Source organism: Tubulanus polymorphus, unplaced genomic scaffold (assembly GCF_964204645.1).
Source record: "Tubulanus polymorphus unplaced genomic scaffold, tnTubPoly1.2 scaffold_11, whole genome shotgun sequence".
NCBI classification, from domain to species: Eukaryota; Metazoa; Nemertea; class Palaeonemertea; order Tubulaniformes; family Tubulanidae; genus Tubulanus; species Tubulanus polymorphus.
In genome coordinates, this window is record NW_027437448.1 from 15,602 (window position 1) to 31,268 (window position 15,667).

At 45.3% G+C, this 15,667-nt stretch overlaps 3 protein-coding genes across 3 annotated transcripts; 2 read left to right on the top strand and 1 right to left on the bottom strand.

Annotated features, from left to right (window-relative positions):
- The first annotated feature begins 62 nt into the window (after positions 1–62).
- On the top strand, positions 63–3,866 carry LOC141914535 (ubiquitin-conjugating enzyme E2 variant 2-like). The gene is made up of 4 exons (XM_074805756.1): positions 63–114; positions 3,057–3,208; positions 3,303–3,425; positions 3,526–3,866. Exons 2-4 carry the CDS (start codon positions 3,062–3,064, stop codon positions 3,664–3,666), a joined length of 411 nt encoding a protein of 136 aa, XP_074661857.1. The 5' UTR covers positions 63–114; positions 3,057–3,061; the 3' UTR covers positions 3,667–3,866.
- A 1,812-nt stretch (positions 3,867–5,678) lies between these two features.
- LOC141914533 (aminomethyltransferase, mitochondrial-like) lies at positions 5,679–9,679 on the bottom strand. The gene is made up of 7 exons (XM_074805754.1): positions 9,504–9,679; positions 8,398–8,778; positions 8,238–8,316; positions 7,861–8,006; positions 7,089–7,275; positions 6,871–6,990; positions 5,679–6,489 (listed from the first exon to the last, which is right to left on the bottom strand). Exons 1-7 carry the CDS (start codon positions 9,615–9,617, stop codon positions 6,263–6,265), a joined length of 1,254 nt encoding a protein of 417 aa, XP_074661855.1. The 5' UTR covers positions 9,618–9,679; the 3' UTR covers positions 5,679–6,262.
- A 1,773-nt stretch (positions 9,680–11,452) lies between these two features.
- On the top strand, positions 11,453–15,547 carry LOC141914538 (inhibitor of growth protein 3-like). The gene is made up of 11 exons (XM_074805760.1): positions 11,453–11,622; positions 11,769–11,840; positions 11,962–12,068; positions 12,497–12,562; positions 12,641–12,737; positions 13,505–13,552; positions 13,999–14,217; positions 14,300–14,365; positions 14,625–14,868; positions 15,009–15,267; positions 15,353–15,547. Exons 1-11 carry the CDS (start codon positions 11,595–11,597, stop codon positions 15,461–15,463), a joined length of 1,317 nt encoding a protein of 438 aa, XP_074661861.1. The 5' UTR covers positions 11,453–11,594; the 3' UTR covers positions 15,464–15,547.
- The last annotated feature ends 120 nt before the right edge of the window (positions 15,548–15,667 follow it).

Consider the following 15,667-nt stretch of genomic DNA (forward strand, 5'->3'; position numbering starts at 1 on the left):
AATTGATTTGGTTTGTTTCAATTGTAAATATGATGAAAATCATTTTTAGGAAGTAAATTGTGTAACATAGTGAATTGAATTGATTGGTCAGAGAGCTCGCTGTGAAACCCGCCGGTAAATATTATAGCAATAAACATCTGAAATTCGCATAAAATACTTTCAATTTATACCTAATTGGGTGTTTACTGTTTGGTGAAAGTGCAGATCTGCACCTCTCTGCGTTAACGGTTCAATCAATTACATTAAATATAATTGTTTCAGATTCAAAATGTCATCAGACATCAGCAATTCATACATTGCCATAAATAGTAGTTAGTTACCTAATCGTTGGTGGTAGCTTTTTATAATCGGATGGGCTTATACCTGACTGTGGTTTGTGAAAGTATCCGATCGTGAAACTAAACCACAGACAGGTTACTATATCTAACATTGCCATTGGTTAATTTTAAGATATCTTCACTGACACTGGAAAGATTTTAGCCTGGATTCTATCATTCAGTAGATTGCGTCAATCACGAGAGGCGCTGATCTGCACTTTAACCCCCTGTTTTATAAGTTAATTATCAGCTATTCTTTTATAATCGACTTTCGCATTTTTTAACTCCAGAATCACGAGAAGGAACAAACCTGAAACGGGCACCTGCCGCTTCTTACATTATCCATAGTAGTCATACTGTCTGGCTCTTAACCCTGGCCCTGGGCCCCCTCGTCATACTGTTGGGCTCATAACCCTGGCCCTGGGCTCCGTCGTCATACTGTCTGGCTCTTAACCCAGGCCCTGGGCCCCGTCGTCATACTGTCTGGCTCTTAACCCTGGCCCTGGGCCCCGTGGTCATACTGTCTGGCTCTTAACCCAGGCCCTGGGCCCCGTGGTCATACTGTCTGGCTCTTAACCCTGGCCCTGGGCCCCATCGTCATGCTGTCTGGCTCTTAACCCTGGCCCTGGGCCCCGTCGTCATACATGGTTATGCTCTTCCTGACCCTAGGCCCATTCAGCCGGGCTTTACCCGGGCTAATGAGGCCCGAGAAGCTCTTACACTATGTGAAACTCGGTTAGAGAAATTGTTTAGAGTATGAGTTATTTATTAGACTGGTTGTGGGTATTGTTCACAGTTCTCTTCAGAACTCTGTTTGTTAAACATAATACAGTCTGATCAATCTGGTGTCTTATAATTCACCCTGGAATATTTATTCATTCGGTTTATTTATTGACCTTCCACATTCTTGTAGGCTTTTACCTCTAGGAGCAGAGCACGCTACTGTTCTCATGGTGGCTCGGAGCGCGCTACTGTTCTCAGGGAGGCTCGGAGCACGCTACTGTTCTCAGGGTGGCTCGGAGCACACCGCTGTTCTCAGGGTGGCTCGGAGCAAGCCGCTGTTCTCAGGGTGGCTCGGAGCACACTGCTGTTCTCAGGGTGGCTCGGAGCACACCGCTGTTCTCAGGGTGGCTCGGAGCAAGCCGCTGTTCTCAGGGAGGCTCGGAGCACGCTGCTGTTCTCAGGGTGGCTCGGAGCAAGCCGCTGTTCTCAGGGAGGCTCGGAGCATGCCGCTGTTCTCAGGGTGGCTCGGAGCACGCTACTGTTCTCAGGGTGGCTCGGAGCACGCTACTGTTCTCAGGGTGGCTCGGAGCACGCTACTGTTCTCAGGGTGGCTCGGAGCACACCGCTGTTCTCAGGGTGGCTCGGAGCAAGCCGCTGTTCTCAGGGTGGCTCGGAGCACACTGCTGTTCTCAGGGTGGCTCGGAGCACGCTGCTGTTCTCAGGGTGGCTCGGAGCACGCCGCTGTTCTCAGGGTGGCTCGGAGCAAGCCGCTGTTCTCAGGGTGGCTCGGAGCACGCAACTGTTCTCAGGGTGGCTCGGAGCACACCGCTGTTCTCAGGGTGGCTCGGAGCAAGCCGCTGTTCTCAGGGTGGCTCGGAGCAAGCCGCTGTTCTCAGGGTGGCTCGGAGCACACTGCTGTTCTCAGGGTGGCTCGGAGCACGCCGCTGTTCTCAGGGAGGCTCGGAGCATGCCGCTGTTCTCAGGGTGGCTTGGAGCACACCGCTGTTCTCAGGGAGGCTCGGAGCAAGCCGCTGTTCTCAGGGTGGCTCGGAGCACGCCGCTGTTCTCAGGGTGGCTCGGAGCAAGCCGCTGTTCTCAGGGTGGCTCGGAGCAAGCCGCTGTTCTCAGGGTGGCTCGGAGCAAGCCGCTGTTCTCAGGGAGGCTCGGAGCACACCGCTGTTCTCAGGGTGGCTCGGAGCAAGCCGCTGTTCTCAGGGTGGCTCGGAGCACACTGCTGTTCTCAGGGTGGCTCGGAGCAAGCCGCTGTTCTCAGGGAGGCTCGGAGCAAGCTGCTGTTCTCAGGGAGGCTCGGAGCAAGCTGCTGTTCTCAGGGAGGCTCGGAGCAAGCCGCTGTTCTCAGGGTGGCTCGGAGCAAGCTGCTGTTCTCAGGGTGGCTCGGAGCAAGCTGCTGTTCTCAGGGTGGCTCGGAGCAAGCTGCTGTTCTCAGGGTGGCTCGGAGCACGCCGCTGTTCTCAGGGTGGCTCGGAGCAAGCCGCTGTTCTCAGGGAGGCTGTTCTCAGGGTGGCTCGGAGCACGCCGCTGTTCTCAGGGTGGCTCGGAGCAAGCTGCTGTTCTCAGGGAGGCTGTTCTCAGGGTGGCTCGGAGCAAGCTGCTGTTCTCAGGGAGGCTCGGAGCATGCTGCTGTTCTCAGGGAGGCTGTTCTCAGGGTGGCTCGGAGCAAGCTGCTGTTCTCAGGGAGGCTGTTCTCAGGGTGGCTCGGAGCAAGCTGCTGTTCTCAGGGAGGCTCGGAGCAAGCCGCTGTTCTCAGGGTGGCTCGGAGCATGCCGCTGTTCTCATGGTGGCTCGGAGCATGCTGCTGTTCTCAGGGTGGCTCAGTTTGGTTATATTTTGTACCAATTGACTCAATTTTCTAGGTTTTTTTGTTACTCAATTTGTTTCGCTTTTATAATAATGTACTATGGTTAGATTTTTGTCCCAGGTTAAACTCCTAATTGCAGTAGCTTTAGTCACTGAATACAACGTTATCACTTTGGAATCTGATTTGTTCTGTTGCAGATAAAATGACGGTTGTACCTCGTAATTTCCTATTACTTGAAGAGTTAGAGGAAGGACAGAAAGGAGGTGATGGAAATATCAGCTGGGGTTTAGAAAAAGACGATGATATGACTTTAACAACTTGGACTGGAATGATTCTAGGATTGCCTCGGGTAAGTATCATACCTCCTCACCTCCTCATTATACCTCCTCACCTCTCTCATTATACCTCACCTCCTCATCTCTTGATTGTTTCAATATTTTCAGACGACTTGTGAAAATAGGATCTATAATTTACGAATTATATGCGGACCTAAATATCCTAAAGAGCCCCCTATTGTCAGCTTTACTACTAGAATCAATATGGTGGGAGTAGATGGATATGGCAATGTAAGTTCTGAATCTAGTTCCACAGTTGTGGACTCATTTCCACAGTAATGTGGACAGAATGGAAGTGGTTAATGATGCTGATATATTTGTATGATTTCAGATTGATATGAAACGTTTCTCATTTTTCAACCAATGGTCTAAAGATTCTAGTATCAAAACAGTTCTGACTGAAATACGAAAAGCAATGGGTCATAAAGAGAATGCTAAATTGCCTCAACCTCCGGAGAATTCAACTTATTGATTCTATATCTACAAACAACAATCCTACACAACAACTCACATTGAACTGAGATACTGAAACATTTATTTAATGTCATTATGTTACACTAGATGTCGCTAGTGTATGATTTATTTATAAAGAATTACGTACCCCAAATACATTGTATATAAAATGTAGATAAGTTTTAAAAAGTAGGAAATAAAAAATATACTTTGTAATAATATTAGCAGTTAACTTTGTTAGCATTGGTGGTTAACACTATGATTAGAGTTAACTGATGCAACTGCTGGGTTCGAAACCGGGACACCCCTGTACATCCTCTATTCAGCATCAGGACAACTCTGAATCAGTGTCAGTAATTACTGGGTCTGAACCCGGGACACCCCTGTACATCCTCTATCCAGCATCAGGACCACTCTGAATCAGTATCGGTAATAACTGGGTTCGAACCCGGGACACCCCTGTACATCCTCTATTCAGCATCAGGACTGCTCTGAATCAGTGTCAGTAATTACTGGGTCTGAACCCGGGACACCCCTGTACATCCTCTATCCAGCATCAGGACAACTCTGAATCAGTATCAGTAATTACTGGGTCTGAACCCGGGACACACCTGTACACCCTCTATCCAGCATCAGGACTGCTCTGAATCGGTGTCAGTAATTACTGGGTCTGAACCCGGGACACACCTGTACACCCTCTATCCAGCATCAGGACTGCTCTGAATCGGTGTCAGTAATTACTGGGTCTGAACCCGGGACACCCCTGTACATCCTCCATTCAGCATCAGGACTGCTCTGAATCGGTGTCAGTAATTACTGGGTCTGAACCCGGGACACCCCTGTACATCCTCCATTCAGCATCAGGACTGCTCTGAATCGGTGTCAGTAATTACTGGGTCTGAACCCGGGACACCCCTGTACATCCTCTATCCAGCATCAGGACAACTCTGAATCAGTATCAGTAATTACTGGGTCTGAACCCGGGACACACCTGTACACCCTCTATCCAGCATCAGGACTGCTCTGAATCGGTGTCAGTAATTACTGGGTCTGAACCCGGGACACACCTGTACACCCTCTATCCAGCATCAGGACTGCTCTGAATCGGTGTCAGTAATTACTGGGTCTGAACCCGGGACACCCCTGTACATCCTCCATTCAGCATCAGGACTGCTCTGAATCGGTGTCAGTAATTACTGGGTCTGAACCCGGGACACCCCTGTACATCCTCCATTCAGCATCAGGACTGCTCTGAATCGGTGTCAGTAATTACTGGGTCTGAACCCGGGACACCCCTGTACATCCTCTATCCAGCATCAGGACAATTCTGAATCAGTGTCAGTAATTACTGGGTCTGAACCCGGGACACCTGTACACCCTCTATCCAGCATCAGGACTGCTCTGAATCAATGTCGGTAATTACTGGGTCTGAACCCGGGACACCCCTGTACACCCTCTATCCAGCATCAGGACTGCTCTGAATCAGTGTCAGTAATTACTGGGTCTGAACCCTGGACACCCCTGTACACCCTCTATCCAGCATCAGGACTGCTCTGAATCAGTGTCAGTAATTACTGGGTCTGAACCCGGGACACCTGTACACCCTCTATCCAGCATCAGGACTGCTCTGAATCAATGTCGGTAATTACTGGGTCTGAACCCGGGACACCCCTGTACATCCTCTATCCAGCATCAGGACAACTCTGAATCAGTATCGGTAATTACTGGGTCTGAACCCAGAACACCCCTGTACACCCTCTATCCAGCATCAGGACTGCTCTGAATCAGTGTCAGTAATTACTGGGTTCGAACCTGGGACACCCCTATACATCCTCTATCCAGCATCAGGACTGCTCTGAATCAGTGTCAGTAATTACTGGGTTCGAACCTGGGACACCCCTGTACATCCTCCATTCAGCATCAGGACAACTCTGAATCAGTGTCAGTAATTACTGGGTTCGAACCTGGGACACCCCTGTACATTCATTCTCAAAACAATAAAGACATAAAAAGAATGGTTAATGTGTAAAATACAGAATCATTTTATTAAGTCTCAAAAATAGTGAAAAACTTAACCATACACAATCAACAAGATGAGCAGCTTATTGGGGAAGAGGCTATTAGCAATACGAGGATTGATTAGTTTTTCGGGGGCTTATAGTACTAGGATTGATTAGTTTTTCGGGGGCTGATAGTACGAGGATTGATTAGTTTTTCGGGGGCTTATAGTACTAGGATTGATTAGTTTTTCGGGGGCTGATAGTACGAGGATTGATTAGTTTTTCGGGGGCTGATAGTACGAGGATTGATTAGTTTTTCGGGGGCTGATAGTACTAAGATTGATTAGTTTTTCGGGGGCTGATAGTACTAGGATTGATTAGTTTTTCGGGGGCTGATAGTACGAGGATTGATTAGTTTTTCGGGGGCTGATAGTACTAGGATTGATTAGTTTTTCGGGGGCTGATAGTACTAGGATTGATTAGTTTTTCGGGGGCTGATAGTACGAGGATTGATTAGTTTTTTGGGGGCTGATAGTACGAGGATTGATTAGTTTTTCGGGGGCTGATAGTACGAGGATTGATTAGTTTTTCGGGGGCTTATAGTACTAGGATTGATTAGTTTTTCGGGGGCTGATAGTACGATGCAGCTACAAACGGCATTTTACTAACTGTCGCCTGTACGAGTTTATTTCGCACTTTTATTTGAACTTTCGTATTATTTTTACTGAACGGTGTTTCTATGTAACCCATAGAGATGTTTGTTTTCAGTGTTGGTGACGGCGAACCGCTCGTTATTTTACCAATTTCTTTTTCACCAGATTCATCAAAGATTACAGCGCCACCTACAATAAACAATACATTACAGAAATCAGAATCAATTCTTGGTGAACATATGGATACACCTGGGCCTGGATGCTTACCCTGAGCAGGAGCCCTGGATATCCGCCTGCCGGATACCCACCCACCAGAACCCGGATACTTACCCCGGGTTGGAGCCCCGGATACCCGCCCACCAGACCCCGGATACTTACCCCGGGTTGGAGCCCCGGATACCCACCCACCAGAACCCGGATACTTACCCCGGGCTGGAGCCCCGGATACCCGCCCACCAGAACCCGGATACTTACCCCGGGCTGGAGTCCCGGATACCCGCCCACCAGAGCCCGGATACTTACCCCGGGCTGGAGCCCCGGATACCCGCCCACCAGAACCCGGATACTTACCCCGAGCTGGAGCCCCGGATGTTGAAACAAATCCAACTCTTTTCTTTGTCGGTTTATTCTTTAATTGTTCCAATATGATTTGAGCCCCGGGAAAGTCCGCAGTTTTCCTCCTACGTTTACCTGTATCCAAATCAATAAAACAAACACAAAACTGAGTAAATAAGGAATAAGCTTTGGTTAGTTGGATGTGGTCCGGACTGGTCGGGACCGGTGTGTACCTATAGTCCACGCGAGAGTGCCCTCTATTGGTGTAGTATTCTCATCTATATCGTTTCCGTATAAACACAATCCAGCCTCTAATCTCAGTGAATCACGTGGTCCAAGTCCGGCTAATTTCACATCCATTGTTTTACTAGACAGTAATATCTCACAGATTTCAGCAGCTTTATCTTCAGGTACCGATAACTAGAAATAGATCGCACATACACATAGACAGATACCTGAGATAGACAGATACCTGAGATAGACAGATACCTGAGATAGACAGCTATCTGAGATAGACAGTTATCTGAGATAGACAGATACCTGAGATAGACAGATACCTGAGATAGACAGCTATCTGAGATAGACAGATACCTGAGATAGACAGATACCTGAGATAGACAGATACCTGAGATAGACAGCTATCTGAGATAGACAGCTATCTGAGATAGACAGATACCTGAGATAGACAGTTATCTGAGATAGACAGCTATCTGAGATAGACAGCTATCTGAGATAGACAGCTATCTGAGATAGACAGATACCTGAGATAGACAGATACCTGAGATAGACAGATACCTGAGATAGACAGATACCTGAGATAGACAGATACCTGAGATAGACAGTTATCTGAGATAGACAGCTATCTGAGATAGACAGCTATCTGAGATAGACAGCTATCTGAGATAGACAGCTATCTGAGATAGACAGCTATCTGAGATAGACAGTTATCAGATAGACAGTAATTGAGACAGCCACCAGATAGACAGACAGCTGTCAGATATTTACCTCTACCCCGTCCTCACCAGTATAACCACATCTCGTCACACGACAGTTTTTAATTCCACATAAAGTTGTTATGACACTCGTCATAAAATATAATTTACTGAGATCGGTTTCAACGAGTGGCTGTAACGCTTTTACCATTCCGGGACCTACAATACACAATACATACACAATACACAATACGTCGTCACAAAGGAGACCCTTTAATCAGCTGCAGCCCATGATAAACTGGTCAACTCTTAATCAGCTGCAGCCCCTGATAAACTGGTCAACTCTTAATCAGCTGCAGCCCCTGATAAACTGGTAAACTCTTAATCAGCTGCAGCCCATGATAAACTGGTCAACTCTTAATCAGCTACAGGCCTCGATAACTATTTTACCTTGAAGAGCTAATAAAGCCATATTGATTTTTTCTACATTCACATCTAAACCTTTACCGATCATTTCACTTTCTTTTGCCTGGAAATAGAAAATAAACAATTGAATGAATCATTTCTATCGCCATGAATCACTCATTATTCAAACAATCGTCATAGTTACCTTCATATTATTGAAATCTTTATCAGCGCAGGCAGCATTAGAAACTACGTATAAATAATCTTCATTAGTTTTAGTGATAATTAAATCATCGTTAATTCCGCCATTATCGCGAGTAAATAACGATAGAGTTCCCTGATTATCCTTCAATCCTTCGACATCGGCCACTGTTAAACTCTCCATAAATTCAATTCTATTTTTACCGGTGACTTTAGTTTGAAGCATGTGAGACACGTCAAATATCACTGCTTTATTACGGCAATGTTCATGAGATATAATCAACGAATCTTTATATTGAACTGGCATCAAATATCCGGCGAACGGAACCATTTTACCACCTTGACTGACATGAAAATCATATAAACATGTCTTCTTCAAATCAGCCTAAAATATATTCAATGAAAATCAACAATGTATTAAAATAGCCTACAGGACTCTACCACCAACGATGGAGCCATCCTCCGTGCTCCACTCCTCTTCCCACAGTGGAGCCATCCTCCGTGCTCCAGACTCCTCTTCCCACAGCGGAGCCATCCTCTGTGCTCCAGAATGCACCACCCACCATGATGGAGCCATCCTCGGTGCTCCAGACTCAACCAACCACCATGATGGAGCCATCATCCGTGCCCCAGACTCGACCACCCACCAACGATGGAGCCATCCTCGGTGCTCCAGACTCCACCACCCACCATGATGGAGCCATCCTCTGTGCCCCAGACTCCACTACCCACGTTGGAGCCATCCTCCATGCCGGCCCAGACAGTGATTTGGATTATCTGGTGCCAGAATATTCTAAATTGGCCCCCAATACTGTCTACGCCTGGTTCAGAGACTCCACTCAACCGACCCATATATTCACGACACAGAATTCACAAGCCGCGTTCGCATTGCGGAAAATAATCAATTCGGCCCCTTGTTGAACATAGGCCTAGAACCAAGAAATTCTTGGGTCTATTTCAATTTTCAAGACAATCAGAATCAGTCCAGGAGTGCGCCCCTCCAGAGGGGTCCAAAGTTCAACAAGTTTAGTAGTCATTCATGGTGTGGTGTGCAATGCAAGCCGAGAGTAGGCCGAGTACTAGAAACAAAAACATGTTTTCAATTCTTACCTTTGAAGCAAAATAACGACATGACGTAATGACGTCACTGGTGAGGGCTGTTCGTGATGTCACCGCCTGCTGTAACAGTGATAAAACATTCCTCTGCATCTTCAACAAATACATCTCATCAACAACAACCGAAACTGAACTCTGAACTGTCAAACCGGCTGGATATCTGGAGAGTTTGCGGAACTGTCAACTCGGGTCCTAGATTCCGGTTCAGAACTTCACCGTCAAGTGCTGTCTCTATATAAAGCATTGGCGGCGAATGAGCGAACTAACTTTGTACTCGCGCGCCGCAGTAAGAATATTGTCATGTCGAGTTAGTTCACACGTTCGCCGCTTATGCTTAATATAAAGGCAGGACTTAACGGTTGTTACGGTATGAACATCAGAAGTGCCGTGCGCGGCGGTCACGGATGAGTACCCGGTGCCTAATTCTGGCTAAACCCACTCAACGGTTGAAAATTCTCACAGTTCTTGAACACCGAAGTTGTGAGAAATATTTTCCGAAGTAAGTTTAGAAAGTGGAGAACCCCCGGGTTGCGGGAGCTGCCGGGTCCAGACCGGCCGCTCACCGAATTAACTTAGTACTCATTCAATAGAACGCGGAAAGATTGACGAAGCGACCGAAGGTGCAAAGCCATCCCGGGATGTTTGGAGTTCTCCCCAGGATTTTTTTCATTCATTTGGAAGCCCGGCTGCGGCTCGAGGCATCAACCAAATCACACTGGGAATAATGAAAGACGGACTAGTTTTTATATACATAAGGTCTACTGAGTCACTGCTGAGATTTCGTAAGTGACCCCCGAAACTGATCGCCTGTAATCTCACTAATTTGGATGAGAAAATTCTGTGGATTTTCGAATGGAGTGAAATTCAACTTCAGAATCACAAAACAATTAAAAGAAACTGCAATGCCGGTACAATTCTTAATCTACAGCAGATGAAAGAAATTTCGGAAAATAATTCTGCTGCCTAGGGTTGGTGCCCTTGGTGCTAGTTTACGCAATTTGAACGTGCCCTGAAGTACTTGACACAAGCCGTAGAATGCCTGTCACTGTTTAGAATGTTTTTAGTAATGAGATTGGAACTTTTGGAAATTAGCCCTCAAACAATTTTCAGTGACCAAGCCGTTGTGCCCTTTAAACTTTTTGGCAACTTGACCCAGTGACCCTGAAAGTGACATCTCTTGTGCGGCCTGCAGGGTTGGTGCCCTTATTTGCGCAATTTCGAACGTGCCCTGAAGTACTTGGCACTTAAAGCCGTGGAGTGGTCACTTTTTACAATGTTTTTTGGTAATGAGATTGTAAGTTTTGGAAATTAATTCTGCCCTTAAACACTAGGCTGCCAATTTTCACTGAGTGTCCTAGCTTAAACTTTCTTTTCGGAAGTGCAACTTGAACGTGCCTGAAAGTGCACCTGCCCTTTTGGTTCCGCATCGGACGGTATCTTGCGAACAAAAATTCGTTGAAAATGGCCTTGACAAAGAAATCTGGCCTGTGTGTCCCCGGGCCGCTCGGTGGTCAGGGCGGAGGTCGGCCCCCTAATCCGGTCCCTGCATTTCCTATAATCTCAGATGGAGCAAATAACGACGAGTTCAAGTTCATACGTAGAAATCTTTAGTATTATATGAATTTAATTTGGTATTTATGTGTTACAATCTGTAATCACTCAAGGTGCCGCCTTTATTCATATGTTAGCACTTTAGCATATCGACTAAACAGCTGCAGGTTTGAACCCGAGGTGACAGGTGTCTGTGAACTCTACAGAATCATCTAAACATGGCGGCGCCCATACCGCATAACACATATATAACAACGCCTCTGATTGGCTACAATACGCACTAGCTCTTAGACGCCTAATTACAGTTTTTTAACTGAAATTCCTAATCTAAAATCTAAAAAATAAGATAAACTCATTAACAATCAATAATCAAATCGTAAAATAATAGATTTCAACGAATTAAACCTATTAATTCGTAGAAAACATCGATAGTAGTTCGAATCTCAGAAACATATCCACCAATCAGAGAAAGCGTTACATCGTTAAGTTACATCGATATTATTTAGAAGGAAGTAAAATAAAGAAAACAGAAAGATGTTGTATTTAGAAGATTACGTTGAAAGTGAGTTGATTTAACTTTGTATTTATTCAATTAGGGCAATGTCTGCGTGTCGGCCTCATAGTTTGAATATTTGTAGAAAGTGAATTCTGATAAATCGCCCTCACTGTTTCCTGCACCTTGTTTTACCACTTAAATTGTTTATTTAGTGATAGAGAATTTGCCTATGGAGATGAGGGAACGATTTACTGAAATGAGAGAAATGGATTTAACAGTTCAAAGTATGTACATTGCATATAATTGCACATTTGTAGTTTTTATTTCCACCAGTTGGTGGCAGCACCTGCTGGTCGTACATCACTGCTATACCGTTGAATGTCCTTATATACATTGTATCTCTAGATGCTATGGATTACTTGGATGGTCAAGTATCTGGATTTTTCAAGAAATGTCAACAGCCAAATTTCGACGATAATTGGAAGAACGAGCAATTTGAAAAAATAAAAGAGGTAAAAAACTTTATTGTGCGAAGCTCCGCTCCTGGGAGGCATCTCAGCAGGAACAGGAGCAGGGGTGGGAGACTCGTAAAAAGTCCATCAAATTTTTTGTTTTCGGGTGCCATTTTCATTTTGTCACTAAAGAAAGTTGGTGCATTTCAATGCAAGATTGTGCCTTGTATTGCCTGGAGATCAAAATTCCCAGTAATAAGTTTGTGGATCCAGGGAGACTTTTTTTTTTTGAGTGAAACTTTGTGCATTTGAATACAGGAGTGAGGGTGCCTTATATTGCCTATTTGGAGATCAAAGTTCCCTGTAATAAGTTCCTCAAAATTGGACTGTGAATCTACCCCTGAGCTGGGTAAACAGTCTTACTTGTCTATGTCTAGGATGTTAGATAACTCTTGATAGGTCGTAATTTCTTAATGATGTTTTTTTAGGGTTATTCAAAAGCGGTAGAAAATGCGGATGAAAAAGTTCAGATGGCGAATCAAATTTATGAAATGGTAAATATTGAGATGAATCTCAGTTTGTTTTTTTCTCTCAGAGTTTGGTTTGTTTGAAATAGATTTAATTATTTTTAGGTCGATCGACATCTCAGAAAATTGGATCAAGAATTATCTAAATTTAAGATGGAATTAGAGGCTGATAATGCGGGAATCACGGAAGTTTTAGAGAAACGTAAGGCGTTCGTATCTAACCCGAGTTTTCACCGGATCGGTCGAGACGTTTCACAGGATCGGTCGAGGGGTTTCACCGGATCGGCCGAGGGGTTTCACCGGATCGGCCGAGGGGTTTCTCCGGATCGGTCGAGGGGTTTCACCGGATCGGCCGAGGGGTTTCACCGGATCGGCCGAGGGGTTTCACCGGATCGGTCGAGGGGTTTCACCGGATCGGTCGAGGGGTTTCACCGGATCGGTCGAGGGGTTTCACCGGATCGGTCGAGGGGTTTAACCGGATCGGTCGAGGGGTTTCACCGGATCGGCCGAGGGGTTTCACCGGATCGGTCGAGGGGTTTCACCGGATCGGTCGAGGGGTTTCACCGGATCGGTCGAGGGGTTTCACCGGATCGGTCGAGGGGTTTCACCGGATCGGCCGAGACGTTTCACAGGATCGGTCGAGGGGTTTCACCGGATCGGCCGAGACGTTTCACAGGATCGGTCGAGGGGTTTCACCGGATCGGTCGAGGGGTTTCACCGGATCGGCCGAGGGGTTTCACCGGATCGGCCGAGGGGTTTCACCGGATAGGTCGAGACGTTTCGCCGGATCGGTCGAGGGGTTTCACCGGATCGGTCGAGGGGTTTCACCGGATCGGCCGAGGGGTTTCACCGGATCGGTCGAGGGGTTTCACCGGATCGGTCGAGACGTTTCGCCGGATCGGTCGAGGGGTTTCACCGGATCGGTCGAGACGTTTATTTATAATCTAATCATATATTTATTAATTATAGGATCATTAGAAATGGATAATCCACAACCGGGACAAAACCATCGAGATCGTGAGTAGTATTTACTGCACTCCGAGTTACACCACAGTTATCAGTAACTCCCAGCTGTAGATCTGTGTCCGGCATGATTAAAACTTTCAGGGTGGTGCCACTTACCGGTACCTGGAAATCGGGGAAATTTCTGTTGAAAGTCAGGGAATTTAAAGTAAAAGAAGTAAAGAAGCCTAAAATCTGCGAAACATGTTGAGATTTTGTCAGAGGATATGTTGAGATTGCTAGAGTGCGCGTAAAATCAAACAGTTTCTGTCTTTTGTTACATTTTTGACTGCGTTAATTGATTGGATTCTTAGCAGATCAAGTGTGGGATAACATAATTCATGTCAGGGAATAGTCACGGAAATAAGCAATTCAAATAAACGTGGCTCCCCCTGTTGGGACTTAGCTTTGACAAAAGTGGCTCCCCCTAGACTTTGGGTTCAACTTTTAATTATTTTCAGGAAAACGACATCACATTTCATCATCATCTAATAACGTCGAGAAGAAACTAATGACGGAGAAAGTTTTATCATCGATAGCGAGTGAAGTGGCGACAGGTGGCGCTGGTTTAGCGGCAGTCGGAGTGAGAGAATCAAATATACAAACACAGTCTACAACTAATAATACATCATCAACATCTAATACTACTACATCTAACTTCAATTATAACTATGGTTTAGGTATGTATATCCCCTCTCCCTTCCCTCCTCTCCCTCCCCTCTCCCTTCCCTCAACATGTGAGTTTAATAAATCTATTTTCAGGCGATTATTTACAAGGTCAAAGTCGTAAAGTTGAAAAACCGAAGCATAAATTCAACAAAAATAAAGGTAAATTTTATTGTATTGTACAGTAGACTTCGCCAAATCAAATCCCATCAACTTTGATAAAAATCGCAACTGGTTGAAATATTTTTAAACATCAAACTCAGTATCACTGAAGGCGGACACATTTTTACGGCTCAAAAAGATCCGACTTAAACAGGGTCTACTCACCGTCCAGGCTCCCCGGAGTCCAGGCTCCCCGGAGTCCAGGCTCCCCGGAGTCGAATTCATCAGGTACCGATATTAGAATTGTGTTTGTTAACAGGTACGAGTAGCAGTGCTGCATTAGCAGCTGCAGCGTCACAAGCGATCGCAGCTACACAGAATATGCAACAAGGTCGCCGAACCGCCAGTTTAAAGGCGAGTTACGAAGTTTTAGCTAAAGGAGGGACGTTGACGGACTTTACAGTAAAACAAGAACCTGGATTACAAACATCGTCTATAGAACCAGTAACGCCACCTACACCGGTTATAGTATCATCATCTTCATCTTCGCGCAGGAATAAAAAGTAAGTCTATCTCAATGTTAGTCCGGGATTAACACTGCTAGTCCAATCGATGTTAGTCCGGGATTAACACTGCTAGTCCAATCGATGTTATTCTCGGAACAACTTTTTCACCTTGTAAAACGATTGATCTCATATAACAGGAGTTCAAAGAAACAACTTTTGTTACAACAACAACAACAAGCAGCTGCAGCAGCGGCGGCAGCAGCAGCTGCAGCAGCTGAACAGACCGATCCACAACAACAAACAACTGATTCTACGACGCAACAACAATCGACCGATGAAGTAATGGTCGATGAAAATGGTCAACAAGTCGACTGGCAATACGACCCTTCAGAACCGAGATATTGTTTATGTAATCAAGTTTCTTATGGTGAAATGGTTGGTTGTGATAATGAAGATGTAAGTAGCAATATTTGTCTCTATTTCTGATAATACGCATTGTTTTCGGGCTGAGCCTAAAATTCTAATTGTATATTTATTTCAGTGTCCTATAGAGTGGTTTCATTATGGTTGTGTTAATCTAACTCATGCTCCTAAAGGTAAATGGTATTGTCCGCAATGTTTAGCTGCCATGAAACGTAGAGGACGAAGATAAATGACCACGAAAAATAAATACCCGCGAAATTAACAAATATAAGTGTCTGTTGTAAATAAATGATTATCGATGTAAATAAATGAATTTAAGTTACACGTAATTCGTTTCTTGTTGATTCTTCTTTAAGGTTAGTTATGTATTTTTCTCAGGGATTTTAAGCATTGTACAACTACCAAAATTACTTACAAATCAAAAATGTGCAAA